General features: G+C 43.2%; 1 protein-coding gene across 5 annotated transcripts in view; it reads right to left on the reverse strand.

The window, feature by feature from the left end:
- The window catches only part of ELMOD2 (ELMO domain containing 2), a 28,113-nt gene that overhangs the window by 5,230 nt on the left and 6,499 nt on the right, over positions 1-16,384 (reverse strand). The window contains exons 1-8 of one of the 5 annotated variants that reach the window (XM_035111692.3): positions 13,449-13,596; positions 11,562-11,709; positions 10,276-10,304; positions 9,098-9,195; positions 4,758-4,887; positions 3,295-3,428; positions 2,928-2,996; positions 1,402-1,535 (exon numbers count right to left, since the gene is read on the reverse strand). In XM_035111692.3, the coding sequence (XP_034967583.1) occupies positions 1,402-1,535; positions 2,928-2,996; positions 3,295-3,428; positions 4,758-4,887; positions 9,098-9,195; positions 10,276-10,304; positions 11,562-11,709; positions 13,449-13,493 (787 nt within the window). In that variant the 5' untranslated portion in view covers positions 13,494-13,596. Of the gene's footprint in view, positions 1-1,401; positions 1,536-2,927; positions 2,997-3,294; positions 3,429-4,757; positions 4,888-9,097; positions 9,196-10,275; positions 10,305-11,561; positions 11,710-13,037; positions 13,597-16,384 lie in introns of those variants that run through there. The other 4 variants (XM_035111693.3, XM_060278614.2, XM_035111694.3 and 1 more) reach the window with 4 other exon arrangements.

The following is a 16,384-nucleotide window of genomic DNA, read 5'->3' on the forward strand; positions in this document are numbered from 1 at the left end:
AAAGGTCAGCACCAACATTTTGAATTGTGCTCGGAAACGTCTACTTGAGTAAATCTTAGCTGAATGCCACCAAAGAGAGCTACTTCAGGCACACGAAACCAAAAGCTTTGACACCAGCACTATTTTTGAAATGTAGAAGAGTAGAAGCTATATCAAATTACTTTTGAAATTACAGTTTCAAATTTGGTATGCTTTGCATAAAATATGCACTTATAAGGAAAATCAATAATCTTGTATTTCCATATACTGTACGTATGCAACAAAGAAGATGACACATACAACAGAATACTAAGCTTCGGGGAACACTACAAAAGAATTTAGCAGTCATATGTTTCATTTCCCATTATTATTATTATTATTATTAGTAGTAGTAGTAGTAGTAGTATAATATTCTATACCCAGAGATTATGGCTTGCTCATATAATTTATATATTTGTTCATATGACCAACTCTCTCAGCTTAATAACCTGTTATGAAGCAGTTAACCATAGATTCCCAAAACAGACAAAATGGGGGGCTATAGTTAACTGAAGACTTCCTGGTTGGTTTGCTCACTTGAAAGGGCTAAATACAAAGCCATAGGGTTCACTCCTATCTTGGGTTATTAAGCAAATATGTTATTATTGGAACACATGCAATATATGTAATCAACCCTACCCTATATTAATTTGCAGAAGTGAATAGGTTAATACAAGGAGTCACAGCCAGACGTTTTTCTCCAGCTTTACTCTATCTTCTTGGTTCTCATGAACCAATTTGTCTGTTCAGTCAGAATGTGGAGGCTGCTTTTGCCAAAAAAGGTCAAAGTTTACAGTGGTGCATATGGCTCCACTCTTCTGGAGATGAATGCATGTGACAGATGCTTTATTACATTAATTTCTTCTCCAGCAGTGCAGTGCAGGGATGTCCAACAGGTCAATCACGATCTACTGGTCGATCATGGGGGGTCCGTAGTTGATCATGGGTCAATCGCGGGACCTCCCCTTTCCTTAAAAAAAACCTTAACAACTTTGGTAGATCACTGCCAGTTTTTTTAACAGTGGGAGTAGATCGCAGTCTCTTGGAACTTGGACATGCCTAGTGTAGTGTGTGTATAAGGCCTTTGAAATTCATCTTTCATTTAAATATAGAGAAGCATTATTTTTCCTGAAAGCATGTTGATACCCTGCCCTTGCGCCTTTGAGATGCGATAGCATTGGCAGGATCATGGTAGGATTCAAAATACTTTCCAGAAAACATAGCAGATTCTTTAACAAAAGAAGAAACCTTATCTGCAAATGTTATGGTTGAACATGTTAACAAAATAGTGAGAACATTCTGCCTGTAACTAAGTTCAGAAACAGCAGCTTCCAAAGCACTGAAGTTATTATTCATATATAAAAGACAGTTGAAGATACTCACAATAAAACTGATGGAAGTCTTTCATTTGTGGTTCACCAGGAACCAAGTTGTAGAAGTGAGTTCTTAAATGTCCATTCTTCAATAAATTGTAAGCCATTTCTGTCAAATTGATCCCAACTATTGCATAAGAATATCTGGAATACACGGACATTATAATCACTATACTTATGGTTTCTGCATTTTAAGCACTATAAATGTCAAGGATAACCAAAGGCAAATTTTGAGACATCTTCAGTGTTAACAATTTTAAAAAATATATAAATGTATTCATTCTATGCATAACCTCCTAAGTTCAGCAATACTGCCATGTCTGCCTACTGTTCCAAGACCATTCACTGGGCCCTAGTGTTACCAAAGTTAAACACGACTCCCATGTCCAAACACAATCTATTACAATTTTCAAATTACTAAGAGAAGAAGTGAATATAAGATACTTAAAAACACCACTAAAAATACACTAAGGTAATTCAAATTCTGTAATGTGTTCATATCATACAAATGAAGCAATTTGCCTTTATTTGACCATTTTGCAGCGTGTTCTCATTTTCTGCTAATGATAGGATGGGGCAAGAGCTATTTGTATCTACGGGGCATGTGGTGTAGAATGACAGCGATTTAAAAATGTGTGTTATTATCCCTCACCTAAAACAAGCTTCCCCAACTTGGCAGTCTCCAGATGTTTTGAACTACAACCCCCATCATTTCCAGCTTGCATGGTCAACAGTCAGAGATAATGGGAGTTGTAGTTCAAACATTTGGAAGGCACCTGGTTGAGGAACATCCTTATGACATGGGGAAAAAACAAATTAAAAATTAAAAAACATTTATGAAATAGGCTTTATCTAATGATGATAGTGAGTGAAACAGTATCTTAAGCTTCAAGTACCAATTCACACTGCAGCAAATATTTTAAAATTAGGTTTAAGAGGCAGTATTGTTGAGGACAGCATTGCTATTTCATTTGACTTTACTTTTAGGATTTTATGTGGGTGGAGCACTATTAAGGACTGCAACCTGGCAATCTGCTATGCTTACTGATCCTGAAAAACAGGAACAAAATCTTTATAGACAGCCTCCAACTTGATATGCTTCCCACTTGCTCACATGCCTACATCATGTGGATGGAAGACACTGATTGTTTTTGTTCAAAACTACAAAGCAACTTTTAATGCAGTTCCTTTAATGGACATGTCTACTCCAATTTTACTGGATGAGTTTCAGTTATTAACGCCCAAGAATGTTGATAAGATGCTTGGACAGGTTCAACAGGACAATCTAACCCCACACAACAAAGGTACAGAGGAAAAGTGAGATAGGACAGGTGTAAGCTAACATGCAATGAAGAAATATTTTCGTTTATAGAATCCCTAGAAATTACTGTATTACTCTCATAAACATTATATAAGAGGAGGCGCAGAAAATAAATATACTTTCAGATTATTTATTAGAAACTAAAGTAATGACAGTTTTGCTTTTTCAGGTTTAAGAGTCAATTATGACAGCAGTTTTATTAAAAAGTAGCTTACCCCAGTTTTGGATTATTTGAGCGAGAAAGGATTTGACGAGCTTCACGGGGATAGTGTTTACTGAAATATCTGAAAATATATGTACACACCAAGTAATTATGTTTGCAAGAGACTGTTTATACTAGCAGTAATTAAAAATTACTTTTCTAAACATCCACATTATAACCACTGCCTTGCAAAGTCAATTGCTCTGTAGTGTAATTAATGGTGTTAATAAATTCATGAACAGTAGGACAATAGCTTTTGAAATAAGACAGATTAATAACTAGATTGGCAGGTTGTTGAAGACTGAATCCAATACCCTCTTTTTAATACCCATTTGCTTCAGCAAAAGAATACCCACTGTTACATAATATTTTTGACTTACAGAAGATTAGTTAATCCCAGCATGCCCATTCCTCTGAAGTCTGTTTTAGGGTCATCACCTTGGAAACCAATGTCACACCACTGCTTCGTGATTCTAGCCTTCAGTTTTTCATGGGGCATCAACAAATTCCAAAGCTGTATAAATATACTACTGTTAACAGAATTATCAGTATTTCCCCCAATTCATTCTAAATACAAATAGGTATCATTAATCAAACAGGATGCCATACAAAATGGCAAAATGGCATAAGCATCCTGAAACACAGGATGCAAAGTAATGTACTAACAAGGAAGCTTTTTCTTTTTGAGTGTGACAAGCGATAAAGAGCTTTCAATCTGCTTTGGGCATGAAGCTCTCCTGTGCACATAGAACTCCCTGCTCATTTCTATGAACACAGTTTTCCTCCTCCTATTGAATTCAATGTAGCAGTTAGTCCAGAACTCCGCATAGCCACCAGACTCAATGAACTTGTACTAAAGCATATGGACTCACAATCAACTGTTTTATAAGATTCTCCCAAATATAAAACTCCCAAATATAAAACTGCAACCCACCAAAGTCACACCTGCTTTGCACGTGTTGTCTAGGTAAAGGTAAAGGGACCCCTGACCATTTGGTCCAGTCATGACTGACTCGGGTTGTGACGCTCATCTCGCGTTATTGGCTGAGGGAGCCGGCGTACAGCTTCCAGGTCATGTGGCCAGCATGACAAAGCCGCTTCTGGCGAACCAGAACAGCACACAGAAACGCTGTTTACCTTCCCGCTTGGAGCAGGAGCTGGGATCAAGCAACGGGAGTTCACCCCATCGCAGGGATTCGAACCGCCAACCTTCTGATCAGCAAGCCCTAGGCTCTGTGGTTTAACCCACAGGGCCACCTGCGTCCCGCAGGTGTTGTCTAGCAGCTCACTAAAGAATGGCTGTTAAATTATACCCTCCAGTATACCCTCCAGTCCAGCATTTTGTATCTGACAGATAACTCTGAAAGCTCCAAAGGAGGGCTTTGGAGTCATACTACTACTGAAAATCAGATTGCAATTTTTAACAAACCTGGAAAAACACCAATTATTTTTCTACCCACCTCTCCTAATCTATTTAATTCCTTTTTAAAGCTATTTAAACTAGTAGCTATCCCTGTATCCTGCCTGTAAATTCTGTAAATTAAGTATGCTGTGTGAAATACTTCCTTTTGCCTGTTCAAAGCTTAATGCTAAATCAATTACATTGGATGGCCTTATGTTTTAGTATTATTATGAGACACAACTTTCTCTAATCCCTTTCTTCACATCACTCATAACTGCATGAACTTGTATTGTAGACAAGAGTTGCTGATCTAGTGGCCTTACTACATTAACCTGGGCAACTGTAACTTCAGTAGACTGTGATCATAATTGATGCTTGTTTTTAACATCACAAATTGGACATTAAATATACCATAAAAGGCACAAAACCTAAAAAATTTACCTCTATTAGTTGCTCTTCATGTTCTTTATTATCAGAGTTATATGGTTGTTTTCTCAGCTCTTCTACAGCCAAATAAAGTTTCTTACATCCTGATATCTGGAGCAAACTTAATTGCAGCTTTGAAGCAAACCTATAATATAGGAAAACACAGCGAGAATTATAATTAACAGGTGCTAAACAGCTTTCATCTGCAATAAAAATGGAGCACAGCAGTTAGTACCAGTTGAAAATAATATAACCTTCATTTCCCAGACCACCTTGCTTACCATTCTAAACTATGACAAATATTGTTTAGTTCTGTACCCACTACCACAAGCTCCCAAATAACACAAAACAATGGGGGAGCAAGGAGAACTTTGCACATCATTAATCAAAGAAAGTAGCAATACACTACTAACCATACTCATGGTGACCAGTTACTGGCAGTTAAGGGGGTTGCTGTTTTGACTCGCACTAAGGCACGGGGAGCTGATAACACCTATAACAGTGTTGCACATGCATCTCCACACTGTTGAACGGATCTCTCTGGCACAGCATCTGCTGCACTTTGTGCTGAATTCAGGAAAGGGGTGAAAGCAAAGCCACCAAGCCACAATTCCTCCGTCAGTGAAGTGAGGGAAGCAATATTCCTTACATAATTGTACCCTTTGTTAAACACTACTCCTTTTTGTCTAAACTTAATATTTTGGAAGCCTCAAGACATTTGAATAATTGCACTGTACTAGACACTGATCAGTGTCTAGAAAATAGGCTACCGTGTTTCCCCTTTTTTAAGACTTAATCATAAAGTAAGCCATGGCAGGATTTTTAAACATTTGCGAAATATAAGACATACCCCGAAAATAAGGCATACCTCCATGCCATATGGAGCGAGAAAGCCGAGCGCCCCAGCCAGCCAGCGGGACTCAGAATGTCGGCTGCAGCAGCAGCAGCAGCAGGAGGCCTGACGGCTCGGTGCCTGGAGCCAGAACTGGCGGCTGCAACGTGGAGCGTGCCAAGTTCTCCGCAGCACCAAACAGTTGGAGCGCCCTGCCGGGCTGGGCGAGCACCCCAGCCAGCGGCCTCCGCCCGGCCCAGCAGAGGAGAACTGCCTCGCCGCCACCCACAACCGGCAGCTGCAGCGTGGAGCGCACCGAGCGCTCCGGAGCACCGAGCGCTTGGAGCGCTCTGTCGGGCCGGGCAGAGCGCCTGAGCCAGCGGCCTCCGCCTGGCCCCGCCGAGGAGACCTGCCTCCCCGCTGCCCAGAACCGACGGCTGCAGCGCTGAGAGCTTGGAGCGCCAAGCACTTGGAGCGCCGGCCGGGCGGAGCACCTAAGCCAGCGGCCTCCGCCTGGCCCAGCCGAGGAGACCTGCCTCGCTGCCACCCAGAACCGGCAGCTGCAGCGTGGAGCGCACCAAGCGCTCCGGAGCGCCGAGCGCTTGGAGCGCTCTGTCGGGCCGGGCGGAGCGCCTGAGTTAGTTGCCTCCGCCTGGCCCCGCCGAGGAGGTCTGCCTCCCCGCCGCCCAGAACCGGCAGCTGCAGCGTGGAGCACAGCAAGTGCTCCGGAGCGCCGAGCGCTTGGAGCGCTCTGTCGGGCCGGGCGGAGCGCCTGAGTTAGCGGCCTCCACCTGGCCCCGCCGAGGAGGTCTGCCTCCCCGCTGCCCAGAACCGGCGGCTGCAGCGTGGAGCACAGCAAGTGCTCCGGAGCGCCGAGCGCTTGGAGCGCTCTGTCGGGCCGGGCGGAGCGCCTGAGTTAGCGGCCTCCGCCTGGCCCCGCCGAGGAGGTCTGCCTCACCGCCGCCCGAACTGGCGGCTGCAGCATGGAGCGCGCCGAGCGCTCCGCAACGCCAAGTGCTTAGAGCGCCTTGCCGGGCCGGGCGGAGTGCCTGAGCCTGTGGCGTCCGGATCAGCAGAAATCAGGGGACTGGGTGGGAGGGCGACTGCAGCATCCGGAGGGCTGGGGGGTTGCTCTAGGACTTCTCTCCCTCCCTCCTTCTCCGTCTCTTTCCCCTCTCATCAGACACTCATGTGCTGCATCTGCATTGGGATAACTTGATGGTAGAATTTGGGCTAGATGACAGGTAATTTTTTTAAAAAAGACACCCCACCGAAAATAAGACACCCTGTGGTTTTTTGAGAAAAAAAGTTATAAGACGGTGTCTTAAAAAAGGGGAAACACGGTAGTTTTGAGAGCACATTAGTTACTATCTAGGTTAGAATATTGTGTCATGAGCCATGAAAACATAAGTACAGTGGTACCTCAGATTACAGACGCTTCAGGTTACAGACTCCACTAACCCAGATATAGTACCTCGGGCTAAGAACTTTACCTCAGGATGAGAACAGAAATTGTGTGGCGGGGGCAGCGGGAGGCCCCATTAGCTAAAGTGGTACCTCAGGTTAAGAACGGAGCTCCGGAATGAATTAAGTTTGTAACCAAAGGTACCACTATACTAGCAACTATAACAAGTGGACAAGAACTGTGATGTTTAGAAGTTATCCTATAAAGCCTTTACAAGTCTTAAAGAGTGTGGTACTCACTTCTTCAGAGGTATTAGATCACTTTATATTATTATTATTATTTACCGTATTCTATTTATACACCACCATTCATCAAAAGATCCCAGGGTGGTGTACAACATTACGAACATATTTTATAGAGCATACAGTAATAATTAAAGCATAATATTAGACAGCATAATAATAAAATAACAATAATAACAGCACACACACCCAGCTTTGACAGGCCATAGATTATTTAATGGCTAAGATGAATAGATTTGCCTGGCATCTAGAGACATGTAATGATGGCACCAAAAGAGCCTCTCTGGGAAGAGCATTCCACAGATGGGGAGCCACACAGAAAGGGCCCATTCTTGTGTTGCCATCCTCTGAACCTGTCGAGGGAAGGACATAGAGAAGGGCTTTGGATGACAAGCACAAGCTCCAAGTTGATTCATATGGGGAAAGGTGGTCTTTAAGGTATTGGGGTTCTGAGCCATGTAAAGCTTTATAGTTCAACACCAGCACTTTGAATTGGGTCCGGAAACTAATTGGCAGCCAGTCCAGTCGGGCCAGGATTAGTGTTATGTGCGCAAACAGTTTTGTTCTGGTGAGCAATCTGGCCCTTGAATTTTGCACCAGCTGAAGTTTCTTAACTGTCTTCAGTTATATAACGCATTGCAGTAATCCAACCTAGAGGTTATCAGAGCATAGGCCGCAGAAGTTAGGATATCCCTGTCCAGATAGGGGTGTGGCTGGACCACCAGCCAAAGCTGACAGAAGGCACTCTGCTCCACCAAGGCCACCTGGGTCTCAAGCAACAGTAATGGATCCAGGAACACCCTCAAGCTACATACCTGCTCCTTAAAAGGGATTATACCCTCCTCAAGAGCAGGAAGTCTCCCATCCATCCAGTCTAGGGAACAACCCACTAACAGTGCCTTTGTCTTATCTGGATTGAGCTTCAGTTTATTGGCTCTCATCCAGTCCACTACCAAGGCAACACACTGGTCTAGCACATCCGTTGTCATGCCTGTAGATGTAAAGGAGAAATAGAGCTGTGTGTCATCCGCATATTGCTGTCAACACACTATGAAACTCCAGGTGACTCCACTCAGCAGCTTCATACAGATATTAAACAACATGGGAGATAGAAGTGAGCCCTCAGCAACCCCGCAATGAAACCCCAATGTTGCCGAAAAACACTTTTTAAGCATCACCCACTAAAGATGACCAAGTAGGACCAGAACCACTGCAAAGCAGTGCTGCCCACCCCCAATTCAAACAGCCTCTACAGGAAGATACAATGGTCAATGGTATCAAATGTCGGGCACATTGCCAAAGTCTTTCTCCTGACAGAGGTCATTATAAGGTAATCAGGGCAGTTTCTGTGCCAAAGCCAGGCTGAAATCCCTGTCGAAATGGATCTAGAAAATCAGTCTCCTCCAAGAGAGCCTGGATCTGCTCAGTGACCACCTGTTCAAGAACCTTGACCCCAAAAGGGAAGTTGGCAACTGGCCGGTATTTACTTAGGTTCTCGGAATCATTGGTTTTAAATAATGAATGTTACTGTGTATCATTCTATCTTCACTGAAGTCCACAGCAAAACTGCAGATTTCAATAAAGTCAGACTCTACTCAGATTATTGCTTATTAACACACTTTTTAAAATAGTTTTTAAGCAAATCTCTTAACAATCACATTACTAGGTATGAATTACAATATACACTAAATGCATTTTATGAAGACTAATTTGAATGAATTACTAATTCTCAGTGTCTATTTGAACAAAACACATTTTCAATGACCTCAAAGATAAAGTTCCAAACAAGGTATCTTTAGAACAATAATAGGCTTACACTGCATCCTTTTGTGTATTAATCTTCTTTTGTTCTATGATGAGTGCCACACATTTTTCCACGTCATCTTTAGAAGAATACACAGCCCTTTGTAAAGCCTGATAAATTGAAGTAAAACATCAAACAATCTTCTGACACAAAATATCATCTGTTTTAATAGCAGTTACTTTAAGTTTCAGGAGAAGATTATTATGAGTAGGGACTCCACAACCTGTTCTGGATGGAGTCATACTCCCTCAAAAGAATCAAGTTCACAGCTTGGGAGTATCGGAATGAGCTGACTGGTAGGGCTTGTGAAGTGCAGTGCACAGCCCTTTAAAGACACCACCGAACATCTGACTGCAATGTCTGCAAACTTCTTCTGACTCTGCCACATCTTTACCCTGCCTCACACCTTACATGTTAGGCATAGGACAGGTGGGTTTGGCTTGGCCATAGGGGTCTGGTGGGCCGGATGGGAAGGCCAAGCACATTTAATTAGACCTAAAGACCAGAGGTTCCTCAGCACTGGTGTATGAATATACAGTTTCATTAACAGCAAGCCAAAAACTGTACCAAGCAGTGTTGTTATAACTGCAGATAATGTAAACTAAGCTGGCTCCGAAATCAGACATTATCTACTTTGCATCCAATCTAGTTCTTGACTAGCCTTGGTTGGCATATCATTGCTACAGCAATGATAAAGCCAATCTTGTGCTCATTTACTCAGAAGAAGCCCAACCAGGTGCAAATTATAATATTGGGCCTCTCTTTTTTTAGAAAAATGATGAGAATCCAAAGATCAGAAAACTTAGTTCTATATGCTTTAGAGCTGTGTTTCTTATATAGTGCCTTTCGTGAATGTAACTACAGTGGATGCTCGGGTTGCAAACATGATCCATGCGGGAGGCACGTTTGCAACCTGCAGTGTTCGCAACCTGCGTCTGCATGTCTGCACATGCACGGGTTGTGATTCGGCGCTTCTGCGCATGCACAAAGCATGATTTAGTGTTTCTGTGCATGCGCGCGCACCGAAACCCGGAAGTAACCCGTTCTGGTACTTCCAGGTTTGGCGCGGAGGGCAACCCGAAAAGACACAACCTGAAGCGGCTGTATGACAGTATGGAGGTTTTCTACTCAAAGGTGGGGAGGGAATTGGGCTTGACTTTAGATGCTGGGCTTATATAAAGTTAACCTACCTTACACTTTGATGATTCCAACGAATGTTCTGCATTAAGATAAAAACATGCATGAGTTTTTAAAGAAATTCATAGACCCTAGATTCTTATTTCTAAAATTACACAAGACAAATGAATAAGCATGATTGTAACAGTGGTTTAACACCTCTAATTTCTTTCTTTCATGTATTTCATGTATTAATTGCTTCCCATCTAGAAGTGATTTAACAATAAAAACAACTATATATAAAATTTCTAATCTAAGAGAATTAAAAATTAGAATAAAAATCTCAGTGTAAAAGGCTTGTTGGTGTTAGTTTTCAACAGACACCAAAAATACAGTAAAGACAATGCCTGTCTGATATAGAGCAGAAGGGAGTTCAAATTGGAAGGCGCCACCACATTAAGGGTCCAATTCCTACACTGTAAGGAACAGACCTCCCAATGTACTATTGAAGCATGCTAACCACTGATGCAGTAATGTAAACATACTTCAACAGCTAGCATGCAAGTGCAGATGACTCCACAAGCACTTATGACAGTAAAAGGAATAGGAGTTCCAGGAGGATTACAGGGGCAGGGAAACAAAAATGTTGCACACATAAGGTGAAAGCATCCCTATCCCCTCTCTGATTTGAACATCTCTGTGCAAATAAAGCATGAAATGCAGCAGGGGAAAATGACCTGGCTGTGTTTCAAGTCACAAGTGTAAACACACCCTTAGCCTGTTACAGCAAAAAAGGGAGATTCATGTGGAGTTACTAATCTCCAAGAGAGATGCAGGAAAGACAACAATGACTAGAAGAACCAGGAGGCTATAAATGCAGGCACCAGGATTTCAAGAGGCAGCAGACCAAGGGAGTGAATCAGATTAGAAAATTAAGCTTGAGAATGAAAGATGGGAGGTCCAAAGGAATGGGGGGGGGAACCCTGAAGAACCTGAAGAAAGCAACAGGGAAAGAGAATGGCTGGAGCAACTGAAAAGGTGAGGAATCAATATTTTAATTTGAAATAACTTTTTGTATATAGGACTTTATTTTACAGCTATTGTACCAGCTTACATACTGAACAGGGAACACACTGCAAAAGACAAAACCACAATAAACTACATTGTGTATAGTGTCAGCTGTCTCCTCTGTTGAATCAATAGCCTTATCTACATGAATCTTAGCTACCGAAAATTAACGACATAGAAGGGAGGTAAATATTTATGAAAGGTGAAAAACTTGAAATTCTCTCTTGTTCTGTGGTTGTCAAACTAACTTTGGAGATTGAACATATAAGCTTGTATATTTCAAATATATTACCTATCCGTAGTGTCCTTTCTGCTCTTTTCTTTGAGCCATCACAGATACGCTGCAGTTCACATTTTCCAGTCAACTGTCTCAAGATCCATTTTAGCCAAAATCGAAATATATTTCTATACAAATAGCTCCATAAGTGTACAATCATTTTCTACAACACCAGAAAAAAATCAAAAATGGTGACTGAGTATAACAAATACTCAACAATTCTGTACTATGTTAATTTAGAAGTCCCATGCAGACTAATGGAATATACTCCCAAGTAAGTCATGTAAGTGTGCACAGAATTAAATGCAAACCATAAATCCCAGTACTAGCTGCTTCAAGCTATTAAACTATTGGGGCATTTCACCCAAAACTAAATAATGCTGGAATCCTATATACAATTACTTCGGAGTAAGACAGGAGAGCCTGGCGTGCTCTGGCCCATGGGGTCACGAAGAGTCAGACACGACTAAACAAAAACAAAAATCTAATTTAATTCAGCGGAGCTTACCGTACTTCTGATTAGAGATATATAGAGCCTGCACTGTACTTAAGCATTTGAAACCAACAGAATTAGGGTTACATTTGTATCACAGTTACTTGGGAGCATGCCCCATTGATGTCTCAATAGAATGCCTAAAACTGGGTTTTGCTTGCTTTTAAAAAACTGTTCATGCTCTCATTTTCTTGCAGACTAGAGACATGAAGGTGGGGGGGGATAACATTTAGGGAGAGGGATACAGTTTCCCCCATTTTTCTGTGCCCCCCCCCGTTTAGTCTTCACATCTGTATTGCAGATAAAGTCCTTATTCTCCCAGACTTTCTAAGTTTTGAGTTTTAGTTGCTGGACTTACTGTCCATTCAGCACTTGGTTTGACTTCATGCTGATTTTACAGTCCTTTACCATTCTAGAAAACATCTGGTTAAACTCTTAAAGGGTAACATATAAACACACTATATAAACATTTAAGAGCATCCTAATCCCTTCACCTCCGCTAGCAGCAAAGGTATTAGCAGCAATGATTGTGGAAATCATAACAGAACGGTAGTTTTAAAAGGCAATTTTATTGCACGTGAGTTACTCTCATGATTGTGAGCTCATTGCTGTTTTGCTGCTTCTTCCCGAGCTCATTGTACTCAAGTGCCAGCTTTTACTGGCTTGATTCTGGCCAGCATCTTCTCTAGGGTATCTCCATAGGACCTAAACATTTGCAAGTATGTTTGCCTAAACATACTGTAAAACCTGCAGGGATTCATTCATATACATATACATATACATATACATATACATATACATATACATATACATATACATATACATATACATATACATATACATATACATATACATATACATATACATATACATATACATATACATATACATATACATGGAGGTTCTGTTTCAAGAGGCCACTGCAGTATACAAAAAGATCACGTCTTAGTGTACGCAGTCACAAACAAGTCCTCCCGCCCACCGGCTCCCTAATGAACCTTATCCCGGAAGCGAATATCGGGCCAGCGAAGAGCAGCTGGTTTGAAAGGAGACGAGCCTATAGGCGGCATTGTCCCCGCCGCCCCCATTTTCCAGGGTCCTCTCACTGTCCCCTCTCCTGCACGTTCCACCAGATGCTCTACCCCCGCCCCCACCGCCCCCCTTAAACGGTACCAAACTCTGGTCACACAATCCCAAGCGAGAGCGCAGCAGGCCGGGCAGCGGCCTCACTTCACCTTCACGCCAGCAGCTCCCGCCCACGGCCACTCCATAAAAGGAAGTTGCCTCCCCCACAGACCCGGAAGTGAGTGATGTAGCTCGAGATGGGGGAGGGGTTGGGTTAGCTGTTTATAACTGTCCTGTCAGAGAAACACGTCCCTTAACAAACCATTCCCAAGTCCTTTCCCCACCTCCTTAGAAATGACATGAGCGTCCGTGTCCGCGGGGGCTTCCATGGTGCCCACCCGGCGAACGCAGACCGGCCCGTGAGGGCCGAAATGGGCGGGGCGGAGGGATGGGCGGGTCTTCCGTTATGTCCGTTTAACGACGCCGAACGGGGCCGTTACCGGGGCAACAGACGCTCGCGACGGCGAAAGAGGGCGGGGCGTCGCTGCCTTGTCTCCCGCGTGGCTAGGCGCCGCTCTGGCAGTTGGGAGGCGGATGCCGGTCATAGCTGCCAAGTTATCCCTTTTTTACAGGGATTTTCCCTTATGTTGAATAGGCTTCCTCACGAGAAAAGCGAAAACTTGGCAGCTATGATGCCGGTTGGGCGGCGGTTGGTTTCTAAGCCTTAAAGAGGGTTGAGGAGAGGGTTCGGGGGGGGGGGCGCAGTCGCTTGCTGACCCTTCCTCAGGCATCCTATAAAGCGTGAGGGCTCCTAAGGGAAGGCATTGACAGGGAAGGAAGCGGCATGCTTTCTTTTGAGGATAAACCGCTTTGGGGGGGGGTTGTTTTGGCAATAAAGAAGTATAAAAATGATGCCAACTGAAAATTGGGCCGTGGGGTCCTGAATATTTATTTTTTATTTTTTGAAATCGGTGGGGTTGAAGCAAGAGGAGAATTGAGAGATAGAACGGTCGCTGCGCGTGCTCTGAAAAAAGCCAGAAAAGACTCTCTCACGTACACACTTGCCGGTCCCCAATTAATAATAAATAATTTTACTAGGGCACACGAAACTCATACTAATGACAAACTTAGTTGCTCTCTAAGGTGCTATTGGAAGGATTTTTTTATTTTTTGTTTCGACTACGTCAGACCAACACGGCTATCTACCTGTAACTTAGTTTACTTCAGGTTACAGGTAGGTAGCCATGTTGGTCTGGGTCGAAGTAAAATAAAAAAATTCCTTCAGTAGCACCTTAAAGACCAACTAAGTTTTTATTTTGGTATGAGCTTTCCTGTGCATGCACACTTCTTCAGATACACTGAAATAGGAGTCCCCAGGCGCTTGTGTAGAGAAGGGGTGGGGAGGGGAGGGGTATCACTCAGAAGGGTGGTGGAAGTGGGTGATTGACTGACTGATAGCTGTTGATGACCGAAAACGACTGCAAATGGTTTTGCATGAAAAAGCAAGGGTGGAGATGGCTGAAGATGGCTTTAGCATGTATAATGAGATAAGAATCCAATGTCTCTGTTCAAACCAGGTCCCTCCATGGTTTTGAGCTTGGTGATAAGTTGTCATTCAGCAACTTCTCTTTCCAGTCTATTTCTGAAATTCTTTTGTAGTAAGACAGCTACTTTGAGATCTTGTATAGAATGTCCTGGGAGATTGAAGTGTTCTCCTACTGGTTTTTCTGTCTTCTGGTTCCTGATGTCAGATTTATGTCCATTTATCCTTTGGCGTAGGGTTTGGCCTGTTTGTCCAATATAGAGAGCTGAAGGGCACTGTTGGCATTTGATGGCATACACAATGTTCCACCACCCTTCTGAGTGATACCCCCTCCCCCTCCCCTCCCCTCCCCACCCCCTCCCCACCCCTTCTCTACATAAGCGCCTGGGGACTCCTATTTCAGTGTATCTGAAGAAGTGTGCATGCACACGAAAGCTCATACCAAAATAAAAACTTAGTTGGTCTTTAAGGTGCTACTGAAGGAATTTTTTTATTTAGCTTACTTCAGTTGGAGACTCACTTGTAATACCTACTTACCGTACACATCATGTTTTCCTATACTGTATGCATAAAAATGGAAGGTTATAATCATGTAGCCCCCATTGGAGGATTGTAGTGCCGCATCACAATCCTGGATTTGCATGAAGTCAGGGCAAGATAGGAGAGCAAAAGTGAAGGCAGGTTTCCATAACAGCAGCGGCCATGGCATGGGAATGAGGGAAGGAGCGGCACTGATGGGGAAAATGGTAGTTTAAAATAGCAGAAGTTTGAGTAAGGCAGAAATGGAGATAACTGAGAGGGAAATTGTGGTTTTAAACTATGATGGAGCTTCGAGCAAAGTACCTTCACACAATGGTGTTCTTGCACTGGGAATAGCTAATACAGTACTTCACCATACTGTATGTCCCACTTCAGCCTGCTTGCTATTGATTACTGTTACAACTACCAAGCCAGTCGTGATCCCTCTTTCCTGCACTACCCCCTATTAAAGGAGACACCATACAGAAAGAGCACTCACTCCTATGTACTATGCTGCACTGGAAGTGAATGGCAAAGAACAGAGGGAGGACAACCCCATTTTATCTCCAGGAAATCAGGGGGGGGAATCATAGGTGGAGAAGCATCCAGCAATCAAAAGGCATAACAAAGTTTGGAGCAAACATCACATAGGCACTGGAATCACCAAGTGAGAGAATGTTTTCTCATCCATTCTCATCCATTCTTATTAGGCAGAACCTGATGGATACTTTAGACATTTCCAGTCTGCAATCTTACTTATTTATGGAACTTCCCTTTGGAAGCATAAATGGTGACAACGTTAATGGCTTTTTCTTGGCTGGTGAAAAACCATTTGTTCTCACAAACCCTTTGGAGACTATCTTTTCCCTCTTCCTCTTGGCTGTTTGGTACTGCTTATAAATGTAATTACTTTGAATTATCATATGTGTATTAATTGTAAAGGTAAAGGGACCCCTGACCGTTAGGTCCAGTCGCGGACGACTCTGGGGTTGCGGCGCTCATCTCGCTTTACTGGCCAAAGGAACCAGCATACAGCTTTTGGGTTATGTGGCCAGCATGACTAAGCCACTTCTGGCGAACCAGGGCAGCACACAGAAATGCCATTTACCTTCCCGCCGGAGCAATACCTATTTATCTACTTGCACTGCGTGCTTTCGAACTGCTAAGTTGGCAGGAGCAGGGACTGAGCAACGGGAGCTCACCCCGTCGCGGGGATTC

The sequence above is a fragment of the Zootoca vivipara genome, chromosome Z1, assembly GCF_965207765.1.
Source record: "Zootoca vivipara chromosome Z1, rZooViv2.hap1.1, whole genome shotgun sequence".
Taxonomy (NCBI): Eukaryota; Metazoa; Chordata; class Lepidosauria; order Squamata; family Lacertidae; genus Zootoca; species Zootoca vivipara.